This window comes from Amblyraja radiata, chromosome 10, assembly GCF_010909765.2.
Source record: "Amblyraja radiata isolate CabotCenter1 chromosome 10, sAmbRad1.1.pri, whole genome shotgun sequence".
Taxonomy (NCBI): Eukaryota; Metazoa; Chordata; class Chondrichthyes; order Rajiformes; family Rajidae; genus Amblyraja; species Amblyraja radiata.
Genome location: NC_045965.1, coordinates 16,687,352 through 16,705,809, shown reverse-complemented (window position 1 = coordinate 16,705,809; position 18,458 = coordinate 16,687,352). Strand labels below are relative to the sequence as shown.

Sequence of the window (18,458 nt, the reverse complement as noted above, 5' to 3'; positions counted from 1 at the left end):
CAAAGTAAGATTCCACCACTCCCCTGCCTCCCCCAGCACTGGACTTTAAAAAGCCTGCCTAGCACTTCCAATTGCAATGCCAGGAGCTGGAGTAAGTGTGCATGATGATAACATTGTTGCAAATGTCAGGAGGAGGACTGTGATATCCCTTTCAGGTGAAAAGTTGGTGGAAGCACAGAGTGTTCCTGTATTGCAACTTTGTATCGAAGTTTGTTGGAAGCTGGCAGGTAAAAATCTTGTTAAAGTTGGCTTTTTTTTAAAAACCTTGAATTAACGTGAAATAACATCAAATGTGAAGAAACTTGATACGAATGACCGCGGGAAAAAGGAGAGTGAAATTCTGCAAAACATTTCACGCTATTGTGTACTGTTTTGGCATAGCTCCTGAGATCACAGACAGACAAACAAGTTGAGACTTTTAATCGTATATAGATAAATGAGGCTATTCTGCCCTTATGATACAACATAACTTTATTTATCCCAGGAGGGAAATTAATCTGCCAACAGTCATAACACACAAGATACATGAAATTAAAGAGATGAGTAGAAAGGATTGGGGATGTGCAAAGATTGGGGAGGGGTGGTAAAGGGGAATCAATCCACCCCACTACAGAAGGGGGAGGAGTTGTACAGTTTAATAGCCACAGGAAAGAAGGATCTCCTGTGGCGCTCTGTACTGCATCTTGGTGGAACCAGTCTTTTGCTGAAGATCATGCCCGCTCTTCCACTCAAGGGTCATCATGGCTGACATTTCCTGGTCACCATACTCTGCGTGGAGAAAGTCCTTCTCTCCTGTGCCGAATGGCTGACTTTTACACAGTAATCCTGATTCTAAGCACCTTAGCAGAGGCAAATGGCAACTACGTCAAGCCCCATAAGAAAGTTATATTTTAATAGAACTTCCTCTCATAGTAAACTAATATAAAACCTCATAACAAACCCGTCATCCCGGAAATCAATCGACTTTAAGATGATTTTTCATTCCAAACATGTGTAAATAGTAAATGCAATGCACGCATTTTTCTCTACATTCCTAAAGTCTCCCGTTATCAGCTCTTTGTGGATGTTGCACTTATCTGTAACTTCCCTGCATATTTGCCCTTTCTATTCTGCCATTAGTTGGCAACTTATTGAAATCTTAGTCATGTAATGGCACCGCTGCTGTTCCTTGATAAACTCTGTCCTTGATCACTACAAGACATCCACTCTTACATATTCCCCCTCAATAGGACTGTCAGCCCCAGCTTTCATTCCCAGCTTTCCCCAAACACCTTATATCTAGAAATATTTAGTAATCTTAATATTTTTTATACTAGATGGTCATTAATATAGCATCACAATACCAAGTGATTATTTAAGTATAAAGGTTGTTTAATGTGCTTTATATGCTTACATGTAAATCTCGTGTCATCTTGTATTCTCTCTTGAGCTGACGCTATTTAAAACCTTACAGTCACTTGCTGAATAACTACTCATCTCCCATGTTCTATGTATTTTTCATCTTTTCAATGCTAAATTCTGGTGGTCATCACACTGCTAAATTAGTTTAGACCATCAAAACAGAAAAGGTGCATTGAGGTGCAGAACTAGTAGCAGTTATTATGTCTGGTCAGCATTCCCAGAAGATAGACAAAATGCTGGAATAACTCAGGAGGTCAGGCAGCACCTCTGGAGAAAAGAAATTGGTGACATTTTGAGTTAGAACAATTAATTAACTCATTATCAATAGTCACATTTTGCTTTCAATTTTTTTGGAGGGAGGGGACTACATGGGGATGAGAGGTTAAAATCATTTCACATCAGAATGTGCACTTCACATGATCAAAATAATTATAGGATAGTTGGATAACTGCAGGGCCAGCACAGTTGTGAAATGAATGCTTCAATCTTCAAACTTTGGACACATTTCGTATCCGACCGGTACAACTTGCAGCATCTGGTAAACACCAGAAAAACTAAAGGAGATTTTGAAGTATATTTGGAAAAGGTCACACTTTAGCATGGCTGCTAATATCTGTACACACTTAGCGCCCAAGTTAATTATTACATTAGTGGATGCAGAGGCAATTCAGTTCCCACACTCCACTTTTTCCATTTGCCTTTGGAGGACACGTCGCAGGCACTAACTGTCTACTGCACTTCCAACCACGCTAAAGCTCAAACAAAGATCCCCAAATTATTCACTTACTTGCGAAGTACAGAGGAAAGCAAAAGCAGAATTTTCCAGTGGTTTTAACACAACTTCAAAGCAAGGAAATGTGTAATGCTGTTCACACGTCCGATGTGACAAAGGGGACTTTTACATGTTTGAATTGCAACAGTGAAGGAATGGAACAGTTCCAACCACAAAAGAAACACAAGTGCTGCTGCCAAATTCACAGCATTGTTAACTTTCCACATTAGCTGATTTTTCAAATACTTCACACTAACATTAAAATGTACTTTCTTCAAATCAGCTTCAACGATAGGATTAGAGGCAATGTCAGTCAAAAATCTTGGAACATCTGCGTGATGTTATTCTGCCAAGAAATGCATGACTAAAATCCTGCAGATATTATATAATTTACAATTGGGAAAGGAAAAGAAAATTGTAACAGGATGCCATGTTTGCATTGATTTACAATTGTCAGTTATATAAAGCTGGTGGAAAAGGGTTGCCAAGATCCAATAAGGGATAAATTGAAAGTCAGAAACATACATCCCTATTCTGGAATAATGAGTTTAGCAGAAATTATGGAAGCAACATGCTGCAGATGCTGAGAGTATATTTCCCCTTGATGGCAAATCTAGAACTAGGAAAAGGGTGGGGATAATATGGGATTAAAGATTGCCCTTTTCTGGAGGAGGCGAGGAAGAATTACATTTCTCACAGTGTCGTGAATCTTTGGAATTCTCTACTTTCACTTAGCTGTGGAAACAGAGTCATTGAATTTATTTAAGGATGAACCAGACAGATCTTTGGAATTTTGGCGAGTGGTGAATTATAGGGAACAGGCGAGAAAACAGAGCAAAAACTGCAGGAGTAACTTTGTGGGTCTAGCAGCATCTGGGGAGGGAACAAAATGCCTGGCAAATGATAGTGGATAGTGGTTTGATTGGCAAATGGGTGAACAGCGATTAGAGATGAAAATTAGTCAAAGGGTACAAGGAAAAGAGTGAAATGCAACGCCAGAGTGAAAAACATGAAAGCCCTTTCTTCCCCCTTCTACAATCAGTCTAAAGCAGGCTTCTGGCCTAAATTGTTGCCTTTCTATTTTCACCCCAGATGCTGCCTGATCCGAGTTACTCCAGGAAAGAATATAGAGTTGATCAGCTATGATCCTACTGAATAGCTAAAAGCCCACATTGCCTACTCCTAATTTTCTTGGAAAGTGCTACCCAACAAAATAACAGCAGACACAAAAGACTGGAGTAACTCAGCAGATCAGGCAGCATCTCTGGAGAAAAAGAACATGTGATGTTTCGGGTTGAAGCTCTTCTTCAGACTGTGTCAGGAGGGAACAGAGAGATATGAAAAGGTACATAGAACAAATGAATGAAAGATATGCAAAAAGACACATCTAAGCCAGCAACAATGATCACGGAAAGGTGGAACCTATAATGGTCCATTGTTGGCTTAGGAAAAGTGATACGAGTAATACAAATAGTGAAACTCAGCGGGATGACAGTGAAACTAGTAGTACGATGACTAGGAAGGAGAAGGATTGGAGAGGGAAAAGATGCAAGGGTTGGATTAGTTCAGGAGACTAAGTTCAATCTTGCCCTACTGATGGAATTGCTCTGGTGAGGAGCCAGCATTGATGTCAAAGGTCGAATAGTCTCCTTCTGTCACAAATAAGAGGTTATCTTTTTAGTCATTTGACTGGAAATGGACAATTGCACTCAAAACTAGATAATGTAGTTCCACATGAAACATGAGGAATACAAGTATATTTCTGTTTCTATCTGAAATATCCTTAAATTCATTATCAAGGAAGATAACTTCAAAACTGGCACACAACATTTGTCTCAATGATTAGTTTTGTGATGGCACAAGTAAATATGGTAAATGAAAGATCAAAGGATTGGAGCATAAAAGAGAATGGTAGTAGCAGAAAGTGAAGTTAAGAGAACAGGGAGATGTGGGTGGGTGGAAATTGACTTAGTCAAGGCTTGTATTGTCAATCATCCAGAGGATGAGAACATGAAAGTCAACCAATATGATACATTGATGGATTGCCAGCAGGGAAATATCTGGAAGAGAGAGTTGGAGGACTGTAGTAGAATCAAATTGACATAAAATGTAATTATATATGAAATGATATATGAAATCCTCTTCTTTCAAATGGAATTGTTTTAAAATGTTTTATTATGTTGTTGATTCTCATGCAAAGAATTGGTCAACATACTGCCAAATAGCAATGAAAAACAAACACATTTATACAAATGTTTAACGTGGCAATACATTAACACAACAATTTCTTGAAGATATACAATTAAACAATTCTCAAATACCACTCGTCCATCAAATGCATCACTATGACCTCAAATATGTATAAAAGCGTCAAACAGAGATATTTTCCGTTAAGTTTAAAGTTCTGGTGCCACAGATCCCAGACCAGAACTCCAGGAACCACACCTTGGATTCCAGCCTCCATTTAGCCGAGCCATGTCATGTCTGCTGTTCTAGGTTGGTTGGGGGGGGGGGGGGGGGGGGGCTGAGATAATCATACCACAAACACATAGCTGCTAAGAGTAATCACACAAAAGATGCATGTAAAAAAGAGTCATCTCACTTATTTTCCTGTCGATTAACTCACACAATTAAACAAGTTATGCAAAAAGGGATGTCACATCAATGTGATCTTTCAACAGTAAAATACTTTATTGTAGAATTTAAAGAAAACCATTTTTGGAGAGGTCAATGAGCACTACGTTTTACACTAAATACATAAAGCTTATGGTATGTATTTTGATGACGTGTGTAATCTGAACCACTTTGATTAAATTAATTATATTTAACATTCGTCATTTATTATACTGTTAATTTATGGACTCTGGTTCACATGTACAATGCACTAAGTGTAGTACGTGCAACTGAAGTAATCAAATGTCCTTTCAAGGGCAGGGAAGTGCTCGGGAATTCAGATGAACAACTACAACACCTTATTTAGAATTGAGAGCCATGCATGATAAGACTTGCTTTGGGCAGTTCTCTAAAAACTGCCAGCTCAATAAAACATGATCATTTCTTTATAACAGCATTGCAGCTTTTTATAATTAAGGATTGGCAGGAGCTGCAAATGAATTGTTTGGAAAACAATCTTTTCTGTTTCAAAGCAATCAGCCTACAAAAAAGAAATAGTATTAGCTGCTGCTATGGTTTGACAAAGTTAAAAAGGACTGCACACAAAATCATAAGTAACAGGCCAGGTTATTACTCCAGAATTAAAGGCTTTTGGACTGGATGAGAGTTTTTAATATTTTCATTCATTCTGATCCAACATTTTTACGACACAATTATCATCGGAATAGATTGGATTTATCGTCTTCAATATAGGTTCAGAAAAGGATATCATCGGCAAATAATGTGTAAAATATTATGTTCAGCCAAAAGAACCTTGCTCAAAGCATCAGAATCGTTAAAACAAAATAATTTGTTACAATACATCAAGGAAAAGAAAACTGGTAACTACAAAACTGCCCCATTCAAATACCTCAATAAGCTACCAAGTACACATTAGCTAGCTTCTCTTGTTGGAAATATAAAAAAAGGTACCAAGATTTTTGATGTCCGTATGAAGTATGGTCGTGGGACTTACCATCGCCCGCCTGGGGCTTCAACATCGGGAGAAAAATGGAGAGCAGGGGAGAGAAGAGACTTTGCCTTCCATCACAGTGAGGAGGTGGTTCACTGTGATGGATGTTTGTGTGAATTAAATTGGTTGTGTGTCTAGTATGAATCGTTTTTTGTTTGTATGGCTGTAGAAACAGAGTTTCGTTTGAGCCTCACTGAGGTTCAAATGACAATAAATATTGCATTGTATTGTATTGCAAGTACAATTGTTTAGAGCACTCACAGGAACAAGCAAAGATACACTAACTATAGCTCAAATCTACACTCTCTATAGCTCGGGGCAAGTTTTTTTTAATTTATTTTTTTACACACAGCAAGTACCTAGAATGCACTGTTGGGGTGAAGGTTGAGGCAGATACGATAGTGGCATTTAATGGACTTTTGGATAGGCACATGGATATGCAGTCAATGGAAGGATATGGATTATGTGCAGTCAGAGAAGAGTTGGTCTTGGCATAGATGTTCAGCACAGACATTGTGGGCCAAAGGGCATGTTCTTATACTGTGCTGCTGTATGGATGGAAAAGGTGGAAGTTGCAACAAATCAAAAATATGCACAATTTCTGCAATAATTGTAAGGCTAATTGATTTTGGCAGTCAGAAACTTTAACACATGCCTTCTCTTTCACAAGCCTAAAAATAAAATCACCAGCAGATTGTAAATTTAATGATTACAATAGACATACATATATATACATATATATATACACATATACATATACATATACACATACACATACACATATATATATATATATAAAGCACGTGCACTTCATCGTTTTCCCAACAGTAATGTATACACTAATATTAAACTATGCAAACCATACATTACGACTAACCAAAGCACATATATATCAAAATAACTAATATTTCCAGATAAGTAATTTTAACCGCAGACCTTCAAATTAAATATGATTAAATGTGACCGATGTCTTGACAATATTTGATCGACACAAACTGCACTGACAACCCAAATCAGTTGTGACAGGTAATTTACTAAGATTTCTTCTTATTTACAAACAAGTCGCAGAGTGCAAAATAGGAAGAAAAATAACTAAAACATTTAGCTTTTGCGTTAAACAAACAAGAGTTCCATATTGCTACTTGTCGACTGTCCACATCTCCCCATCGTCCTCCACCTCCCTGATCCCTACCAACAAACTCCCAAATCTCAAAAACATTCCATAACCTCTAAACAGTTTCCATGCTTGAATTTCTATCCATACCAGCCTAGTAAGTAGCCCATTTGGTCATTCCAAATTTTGGATTAAAAATGTTTAAAGAGGGTCTTCCACCAAGGTATGTTGCAGCTCTCCAATGCCAAAAGACAATTAAATGTTCTGATTTCCAACACTAAAACATGCTTGCATATGATTCAGAAGATAAATCAAAATACCAAATTCAAATGCTAGTGACACCCAACTGGTGGAACTCAGTCAGAAAAAGCCGCAACAAGATCCCTTGAGGTTTATGGAGGTTATATCATCAGCACATTTCCTGACTATGTCCTTGAGGAAATGCTGCACCACTCTGATAAAATCCTAAAACAATACAATAGTGCTGAAAACATTACATCATACTCAACCACACGGACATCCAACTTTGCCTATAAAACAAATGGTCAGATGATAATAAACAGATCTCAATAGCCAGAGTGTTAATCAAAACCAGAACTGAAGTATTGGTCTAATTGGTAAACTGTCATGGATACAAAAGATAACTTTAATTGTCAAATCAGAAATGTTGTTTGTCCTTGTATATTACTTTGAGAGACAGACAAGGGGGGGAAATCCGACATCTAAACCTGATAATTCAGGATGGGTTTTTCTTTAAAAAATGTTTTTTTTTGTATTCACAAAATGACAAAAAAGAAAGTGCAGATGGCCAAATGATAATTCCTAGCCATTTACACATTTCACAAACTCGACACAATACTTGTATAAAAAAATACCGACGATGCTGAAAATCTAAAATTAACACAGTAGATGCGAAAAACACCCATTAGGTCAGGCAGCAATTATGGAGTGAAAAATGGAGTTAACTAGACCAAGTGGGACGGTGGGTCCCTGTCACACGAGAGGCCTGGTCCCCCAACACAATCTGTTCCCCAACGCAATATTCCACCACTCACCCACAGCCGACAGCTGTGCAGGGGCTGCTCATTTCACCTTATGCACCCTCCCTCATTTTTAAACTTGAAAAAAAAAACTGCAATTGCACTTGCTAGCTAGCAGAACTCAGTGTATTGTGACTTTAAAAAAAATGCATTTGCACTTTCTAGGGCTAGCAGTACTCGGTGTACTTGGATAGCAACAATGTTGCGAGCAGGGCTACAATCCCATTGTGAAGTCACAGCTGTAAGCACAGGGAATAAGCAGCTATTTTTTTCCACATTTCTTCAGATCTTTGAACATTTTGATTAATAACTTGAGAAATAATGCATGAATTTTTCAGATAAGGTGATTTTTGACCACATAATAAATCTCTACTGGAATATGTAATTATTTTACCGTTAGCGCATCATTTTTTCTAGAAGAAGTGATCACACACAAACAAATAAGCCCACACACACACGAGTTTTAATAGTTACTAGATATTTCAGGGCAATGAACTGTCAACTCAGTAAACTTTTAGATAGTTTGTAAAAGTATGGAAGAAGAACTTCTGTTTATTGCTTAGACTCAAAATCATTGAAAGTTGTGTCACACAATGGGAGAATATGAGTGACTGCTTTTTAAAGAATGCCCAAATTGCCTTTTCTGAAAAACTTTGACCTTTGAGTTATCATGCCAAAGATAATTACAACCTATTGCTGGTTGAAAATGTTACCCTTCCGGCAATACTTAAACACGATCCAAATACTTTCTGAAAAATATCAGAATTGTGCAGCCTTTTAATTTTCATGTTCATATCAAATGTTATGTGCAGTTATGGCAAAAGGCTATTCAGATCTCTCCTCCCCCCCCCCCCCCCCCCCTCCCCCAAGTTAAAAGGAAATCATTGCTTTACTGGTTTGATATACTAATACCTCAAATAACCTTTACAACAATGGTCTTTAGAATCAATAACGGGCAAAATAAAATATAGAAGAATGGGGGATGATATTATTAGAGCACAAGATTCGAAAGGGGCATGACATTGACATTTCCACCCGTGGGATTGTCTCAAATGAATGGTCATAATTACAAGGTTATGAATCTCTGGAGTTCTCGACCTCAGAAGATGGCAGAGCTAGGTCACTGCAGGTTTTTCCAAAAGCACATAGGCACATTTTTAAAGATTGTGGGATTGGAATATGTGAAACTGGCATAGATTAGGAATCGAGTCCTGGGGCAGATCATCCAAGATCATATTGAATGCCAAGAAAAGCTTGACAAGCCTGGTGACCTACTCCTGCCCCTATATTCTAGTGTGGAGATAATGATGATATAAAATTTACCAGAATATTTTTTCCCCCAAAGTTTATATTAAATCATCTTCAAATTTCACGTTAAGACACATGTTGTGGGGGGGAGAGATGAGAGATTCAACAAGCTTAGTGATGGACAAGCAAAATCTGTCCCCAAGTAAAATGCGACCCATATAACATTGCAGCAAGACTAATCATGTGTTACAAGGCAGCTCCTGTTAACCACCAAAGAGACAACCAAGATGGTGCCTCATCTAGGAACAGGAAAATCACTGAAGTAAAACCCAGACTTGCAGCCTTTATCAACAGTATCACTTCACTGTCATGAACTAGACAACAATTGCAAAACGATGCCAGTTTACTTCATCAACCAAAAGTTCAGTTTTCTCCCCTCAACACACAGGATCTCTTTTTTTTCCCCAAAACCGTGCCTTGCAGTTAAGCCAAAATTATCCAAACCAAATATTTGCTCTGGGACAAATGTAAATAAATTAGGATAGAAACCTCTCAAAATTTGTATGTCAATTTAAACATTTGTTATCAACTTTAAAAAGCCAGTGACTCATGAAAAGTGTGGTTTGCAAGGCAAAGACATACACAGGATTAGCAAGCAATCAATTGGACTTTCCCTTCAAATTTCCTCGACAGTTATACTCTAACAACTCATCCAACTTGTAAAGATGTTACTCCACACACCTTACCAAGCTTCACCTCCATCCTCAATTCAAAATTGTGTTATGTTTATCTCCATATCACTAAACTCACCCATGTATTATTTTGCTAATTTCTTGCAGTTTCCCTGCATTTCCAGCTCAAAAATCTGCCACTTTTCTTCCACCATCTGGCCTCAAAAACAGTTAAGGCCCTGTCCCACTTTCCCGAGTTACTCACGAACTCTCATGCGTTTTCCGCTTGATTCGAACTCGGGGAATGTCCGTAGCGAGCTCGTAGGAGGCCGTAGATGTTTCATAGCGGCTCGTAATGCCAGGCGTAGGAACTCGGGGCATCAGGTAAGTCGGGACGTTTTTTTAACATGTTGAAAAATGTCAACGAGTTAAAAAAATAGCCCCGAGAACCTACGAATGGCTATTACCATAATTCTCCGAGTTCGAATCAAGGGGAAAACTTGGGAGAGTTTGTGAGTAACGCGGGAAAGGGCCTTATATGATTGCACTTAAGAGACTGCAGATGCTATAATGAGAAGACTATTTTGCCTCTTTCCTCCACAAACCAGAACAAGATGCAACTTGTCAATAGGGTTGACAGGTTAAATGAACCCTGTAAATTGCAATTAGCATGAAAGCAACTGGCAGAATCAGGGAGAAGTTGATGGGAATATGGAGAAATCTAAAAATGTTTGGTGTGAATGCGTGCTCATTGGTCAGCACACATTTTACCTAACCTAAGTATAAACCCTGACAATTGAAGTGATTGATCATTGTTCGCCAATCCCAATGTTAAAGGTCCCCTTCTATGTTGTGCAGGTTCTAGAACCACCATTATTAAGTGCAGTTGAGGGTTAAGAAGCCCAAAGTGCACTACTTCTGTCCAGCAGTGAACACTGACAAGCACAAAATAAACTAATGCACTACATAATAACAATTGGAATCAGAGTGACGAAAAAGGTTGGCCTTCTATTAGGTAGCAACTATACCAAAAAGTATGATTCAAGTCAAGTCAAGTCAAGTCAGATTTATTCGTCACGTGCACAATAAAGTGCAGTGAAATGAACTTGATAGCAGCGGTACAATTAAAAAAACCACAATATACAAAAAAAAATTAACATAAACACCCACCACAGCATTCATCACTGTGGTGGAAGGCACAAAGTTTAGTCAGTCCTCCTCCATTTTCCCCTGTGGTCGGGACCACGACCCTCTGCAGTCGCCGCTGCGGGCGGCCAGATGTGCAGACAAGGTAAGTCCTGAATTGGTACTTCCCTACCGGAGACCGCGACTTCAAGGTTGTAGGCCGTATGTCGGCGATCGAAGATCTAAAGTCTCCGCCGCACCGCAGTTAGAAGCAGCGCAGACCGCAGGGCCTGCGGTCGGAGCGCTTCGCTAGGGATTGGGGATCCCGCTCCGGCTGGTAAGTCCCCGCTGCGCCCGCAGTTAGAAGTAGGCCATGGGCCGGCAGTCGGAACTCTTCTCCTCCGGGGTCCCCAACGAGGGATCCCAGGCTCCGGACGCAGCGCCAGCTAGAGCTCCGCAGACTGCGGCTTCAGGCTGCCGCGGGCTAGCGAACAGAGCGCTCCCTTCTGACGACCCCCGACGAGGGCTCGCGCGCTCTGCGATGAAAAAGTCTACTCTGCGCCCGCCGCTGAAGCCCCGTGCGCCTCCGGGAAAAGATATATTGATACTCTGTGTAGGCCACGAGGGAGGCGACATGGAAAAAGTCGACTCTCCATGGAGGAGGCGACCGAAGCGGTTTCCCCCTTACCCCCCCACACAAAACACACCGAGAAACATTAAAAACACACATTGGGACATACTAAAAAAACAAAAAAAGTAGAAAAAACTAACACGCTGCTGGCTGGGCAGCCGGCCCGCGGCACCCCCACCGACCGAGTTGTGATCCAATGTGGAAAATAATCCTCAAAATTTTTTTTTATGGAATTCAAGCTATTTTCACCCATGCCACGTCAGGTTAAATACAGAATTGACACAACAATTTGAGAACAGCATTAACGAATGTAATCGCCAACTTATCCAGAAGCAAACATTAGTTACTGAATTCCCACAAAATCATAACCTGTCACTGTACTGGAACTCTGTACACATAATCTTCATTTAAAAAAATGGGTGGTTTATAAATTGGTGTTGCTTCATTTTACTACATACTTATCGAATTCCCTAACACAGGCCAACAGGTAACAAACTGTCCTGAGCAGACCCAACATGCAACAAAAACCAAAAAGGTATCTCACAGATCAATTATCAACAAAAATTGCCACCAGGCCATAGAGGCTTTAAAGCTAGATAGCCAAATATTCAATCAGAAAGATATTTTTAGTCTTAACGAAAGAAAATTAGATCGAGGTTCAGGGACAGGGAGATAGATAATATGGTTTTGACAGCTGAAGGCATCATGCAACAGTAGGCTGGAGAAGCTTGAGAGGCCAGGATTGGAACAGTTACAAGTTAAGCTTTATTGCTACAATGCTCAGAAAAATTACATTAATCACTCTCAAAAAGTAATAGATATTAACCCCAATTGAGGTAATTTAAGCAATGTGGTCATATTAAATCAGCCTATGTGAATTTAATCTGGGGAGAAAAGGGATCCTATTAAAGATATCCAATATGTCCATCCCTCAAGCAAACAATAAAAATAAACAAATGGTTTGTTTAACAACAAATATATATTAAATACAGAGCCTTGATTACAAGGAAAATTGCCATTTATCCAACAAAAGCAACAAATGCATAAACCATGTACCACATAACAAATCCAATTTACAATTTTTAATGGAATTTGATTAAACCATCAGCAAAACCTCAGAATTAGATTTTGAAGGAATACTATATGATGTATCGATTATAAGTGAATGTGATTTAAAAAACAGCACATTACTGATAGCAGATTTCAGTCAGGAAACAGCAAAAGCCATTCTATTTCAATGATGAACTACCCATTGAATGTCCATTATACATTTCAATTGTATATACCAAATGAAGAACTGATTAATATACCATTTGTTTTACATCTTGAATGCATGCATAGTTACTTTCATTGTTAAGTAAACTAAACAAAACCTGAATGAACTTTGATATTCCATGATACAGCATGCATTTTCTGGTTTCCTGTGGCTTTCACAGCAAGACATCCAATTCATTTAAAACAAATACCAACTTATTTCTCACATACAAGACTCAAGTATATCTGTTGTTATTCAACTAACTGGAAGAGCTTACAAATGTTATAGCTGCTGCTTTACAGTGGCAGTGCTAGATCCATTAAACAAAGTGGATTAAAGCCTGAGATTTGGTCAATCGAGCAGGAAGAGTAATGAGTGCAATTAGCAAATCCCAATCAATTTACCAAGAACAAAATGAGAGCTGTAAAAAACTTGCAGGTATAGCCTGCAAAGGCACAAGAACATTCTCGATGCAAACTATATCCCAAAAGCAACATTAGTTCATCACAAGGTAGACAAAAATGCTAGAGAAACTCAGCGGGTGAGGCAGCATCTATGGAGCGAAGGAATCTATTCAGGAGTTTCTCCAGCATTTTTGTCAACCTTCGATTTTTCCAGCATCTGCAGTTCTTTCTTAAACATTAGTTCATCACAAAATGATTTAACAACCACCTCAGATTTACCTTATCTCAGACCGTGCAAATTGATTTATTTCTACTAGTTTAAAGCACAGTGATTAGTTAGCAGGGCCATAATAAAGTTTTCAAAGTAGTTTTAAAGTTCAATTTATAGTATTTAGTTTTACTGATTATTAAAGCTAGCTTTCAAAGCAACAAGTACCAGTTCAATAATTCTTTCCTCCTTACAGCCATTTACACACAACTTGACCTCCCTAAACCCACCACATACTTTCTCTACATTTTGGTGCATAACTAGCCACCAGGGCAAGATACAAACAAATGTTGAACTTGCATTCCAATTGTCTTGCAGAAGATATATTACAAAGGATGAGAACAAAGTCACAGGCATATTTTATTTATATATGAACATTAAAAAAAATTAAAAGGATTAGAAAACTGATTTTCTCCCCAAAGAAAGTAATTAAATGAAACATCTCCCAAGAGAAAGGAAACAAGCAACATTCCATAGTGACCATATAATCCACATTGTTCATGTTCCAAAACACAAAGGACTTGAATTTACAGTCTTTTGTATAATCAATATCAAACAGCATGAAAATAAGACCTTTGGCCAAATATATCCATTACAACCATTGAGCACTCACTTTTTTCCATCTTGCATTCCCATCAGCCACCTACACCAGGGACCAGGTTACAGTAGCCAACCAGTAAATGAAAGAAGGACAGCACAATGGCACAAGTAGAGTTGCTGCCCCACAGCACTAAAGACCTAAATTCAAGTCTGACCTACGGTGCTGCCTTTGAGAACCCTGCATATTCTTCATGAATGTGTGGGCTTTCTCCAGGTCCATGGGGTTTCTCCCACATCCCAAAGACATGCAAGTAATTGGCCACTATAAATTTCCCCTAATGTGTAGATATTTGTTATATATAATATGGGGAGAAGTCATGAGAATATGGGGCAAATTAAAAAAATGGATTTAATGTAGCATTAGTGTAAATGGGAACGTGATACAATACAATACAATACAATTCAATTGATTGTCATTTGGACCCCTTGAGGTCCAAACGAAATGCCGTTTCTGCAGCCATACATTACAAACAAATAGACCCAAGACACAACATAATTTACATAAACATCCATCACATTGCTGTGATGGAAGGCCAAAAAAACTTCTCTCTCCACTGCACTCTCCCCCCCGATGTCAGAGTCAAAGTCAAAGCCCCCGGCGGGCGATGGCGATTGTCCCGTGGCCATTAAAGCCACGCCGGGTGATGCAAGGTCGCACACCGGGTCTTGGTGTTAGAGCCCCCGGCGTGCGCTCGCAGAGTCCCGCCGCCATTCCAAGCCGCGCGGGGCGGTGCTGTAAGGCCCCGCTCCAGGAGCTCTTCAACCCCGCAACTCGGGCGGGAGAAGTCGCCACTGCGGAAGCCCCGAAAAGCGGTCTCCCTCCAGGGACCCGCGGGCTCCCGGTGCCGCCCGCCAAACCCGCAGTTGCAGCCACCGAATCTCCAGGGGGTCGGGTCGCAGCAGCGTCCACCACAGCTCCACCCGCTCTGGACTCGGCCAGCTCCGCGACGGTGAGGTGAGTAGTCGGCACCACAGCCCCCAGTCTTCCTGTTGGAGGCCGCTCCTCGTTGCAGCCCCAACGACAACAGAGACCCGACAAAGAAAAGGTCGGGTCTCCCGTGCAGGGAGAGATTTAAAAGTTACCCCCACCCCCCCCCCCACACATACCCCAACAAAATTAACAAAAACTACATAAAAACATAGACATAAAATAATAAAAACGCAGACGGACTGCAGAGGCCGCTGCTGACGAGAGTCGCGCCGCCTACCGGATGAGTCGCGCCGCCTACCGGTCAGATCTTTAGCGGACTAAGGGCCTGTTTTCATGTGGTATGTCTCCATGGACACGGAGCATCCAGGGGAAATCCACACAATCACATGGAGAATGTGTAAACCCAACAAACAGAACCAGGGGCCAAGATTAAACCCAGTAGCCTGGAGTTGGGGTACAGTGCCATCCGATGCACCATGCTATTTTGTTCAAATATAAGATTTTATTCTATTGATTCGATCAAGTCTTTTCATTATAACATTTCTTTAAAAAGTGCAACTAAATGGAATAAAGTAATAATAATTAAAGATTAGTTTGGTCTTTACCTTATACAACATTGTTATTTTCATTCATGCAAACACTTTCTCCTGCACCACTTCTATGAAAGCTTCCTCTCTTCTGACAAATTGTAACTGGGTCCACAACATGCAGAACTGACCACTGCATTCAAACAAGTGGAATGTCATTATTCTCAGAATATCATGAAATGGATGTGCAGAATTCTTTAAATAATTAAAATAAATGACCCCAGGTTTTGAGATTTATTGACAAGACAGAGTTATATTGATGAAACAAAGACAGATTTTCAAGGCAGGCTTCTTTCACACCAATAACAACGAACCTCAAGAATTAAACAGTATATAGATCTTAACTAAAAAAACTTCCACTCATGCAGATGGGGGTGTGGGGGACATCAAAGAGCAGAAGGTAGACAGGGTTAGGGATGACTCATAATTATAAAAGTGATTAATTATTCAATGTTTATTGTTCGAGGGGAAAGGAAATCTCTCCGTGGGAATAAAAACGAGAGCCTCTGCCAACTCGATGACCAGAATCCAGTGTATTGTAAAGGGTGCAATGAAACTATTGCCTTAAAGCAAAGAGCGCTTGTGAGCCAAACATTGTGACTTAACTGGCAATTATTAGGTTTATATCGAAGACGTGACCCCTAAAAGTCTCAGCTGCACCATAAATCTCAAAGTGATCACGTGAAGATGATTTTATTTAAATTATGGAGAAATGTCATGTTAACAGCAGTTGTCTGCGGCAGCTGAAGTTGTCCAAACACGCCCGATTTAGCCTTTCTCGTAAACCAGATGAAAGCAAGTGTTTCAACCAAAATTCTCAACTCCTTTCGAGCAATGCAAGTCAACGCAAATGAACAATCTGCCAAGTTCAATTTAAGATCGCAGCAACGAAGGACGTGTTTTGAGAAAAGGCACGACCACCAGCGTGAGAACGGAGGCCAGGGGGCATCGTCCATCTACTGTAAATCCACTTAACCAATAAAAGTTCAACCAGCGCAGATTTACAGCGCGAACAAGTACACCGATTGTACAGTTTGCTCAGTTTTATAGAAGTTCCCACCCTAGCCTTCCTTCCTCTTCTATTATTCCGTCTATTTAATCTTATCCTCGTTAACGTGCGGACTGCAATCAACCCGGCACTCCCTGGAATAAAATGTCAGCGACTTCTCCCTGTTGGCCCGTCCGGTGGCTCCCGCTCGGAATTTCCCCTCCTTCCCATCCACATCTAAGTATTGACAAAACTCGCCGCCTAATGGTGTTCAAACTGCGCCATCTTGGAGCAGAGAAGGAATTTTAAAACATTCCCAGGACGAAAGAATAAGCGAAAATTAAACGTTTTGTAGGAGCAACTCGCGCAGAAGTTAAACGCCAGCAAAGGCACGTCTCCCCGTTGAAGCGTACTTAAGGTGTACAATACCGCGAGGCTGATTAAAATGTTATACCCTGGGGGCAGTAAAACTGACTTCACCCGTTCAACTGGTCGGGAAAGGAAGGTATCGCGGCCCAGATGCACCGTGGCCACCAAAGCTCCTATAGTGGAGCTGGTGGCCACTATCACCGGATCGGTGGGGATGGGTCAAACGAAACACAGTTGGATTATTTTAAATTGTAAATTACAATCGGCCGACTGAGCACTTCTTTCTGACCTGCATATTCGCTTCAGGGTTCAACCCTGGTCCACAGAGCGGTTGTATAAGTTTTCTAATAATTAAACTGACATCCATGTCTTCTGCAACTCCTCTTCCCCTCCCTCCCCTCGTTTTCTACACACCATTTAAACGGGACTTGCCTTCACAGAGACGTTAGTGTGGGTGGGATTTCTCACATTTCCAACAATTGTGACCTGAATACAATTTCAGGATATTTACAATAACAATTATTTTGCTGGCTGCATAACTATCATGGATCCGACACCTTTAATATAAAAAATTAGAAATTCATTTGCAGTGATTTAAGGATCTGGTGCATTGTACAAACAACTGTTCAATATTAAATAATTGGTTCCTTTTTTCTTTAAGTTGGGGGGGGGGGGGGTTACAAACTTACCCAAGTGCAAAGTCAGGCTAATTGAATGGGGGTACTGGATCCCAGCGAGCATCGTCTGACTTTGCCACCAAGTACTATCGGCTTGGTTATTATAATCGGTCAGGTAACCGGCGCCGTGCTGAAGCTGGGGGTTGTTGGAGTTGCAGGTATGGCAAGACTTGGTAACCCCCGTCACTCCGGTTTGGACACAATATTCTTCGGGAGGTGAGCCGCAAGTGTTGCTAGCCACCACAGTCACGTTGAAAGCGGCGTTGACGAACTCGGGCATGCAGCGCTGAACCCGTGTATTCTCGTCGTAGCACTCGTCCATGGCTGCCGGGCATTGCAAAATCAAACAGCCGAGCAGGACGATCCGCAGTCTCCAGTGCATGGTACCGACGGACAGCGGACGTTTCAATTCATTCGGCGCACCTTCCTTCGAAGTCCTGGCTCGTCCCAGCGCCATTGAAGACTGCACATACAAACATACACAAAAAAGGCAACAGGTCCACACCCTCGCGGTGCAATCTGGGACCACACTCCCTAAACGTGACCCACTTCCGCCAATAGAGGGGAGAGTCAGGGGGGAGACGAGCTGCACCCATGCAAGCTCAGTCTGAAACCATCTGACACCCGCCGCTCTAACTTGCTGCCATCGCCGCTCACATCTCCATCACACTACAACTAGTTGGCATAGAAAACAACCCCTCGATTTAAGAATCGGATTAGTTTCAACAAGGTGCCGATGTTAGCAGAGCCTC

General features: G+C 40.6%; 1 protein-coding gene across 1 annotated transcript in view; it reads right to left on the bottom strand.

Annotated features, from left to right (window-relative positions):
• lamc1 (laminin subunit gamma 1) overlaps positions 1-18,242 on the bottom strand; it is a 185,857-nt gene extending 167,615 nt beyond the window's left edge. Inside the window, exon 1 of the mRNA XM_033028193.1 lies at positions 17,719-18,242. Coding sequence (XP_032884084.1) covers positions 17,719-18,163 — 445 coding nt within the window. The 5' untranslated portion in view covers positions 18,164-18,242. The remainder of the gene's footprint in view (positions 1-17,718) is intronic.
• Positions 18,243-18,458: the final 216 nt, after the last annotated feature.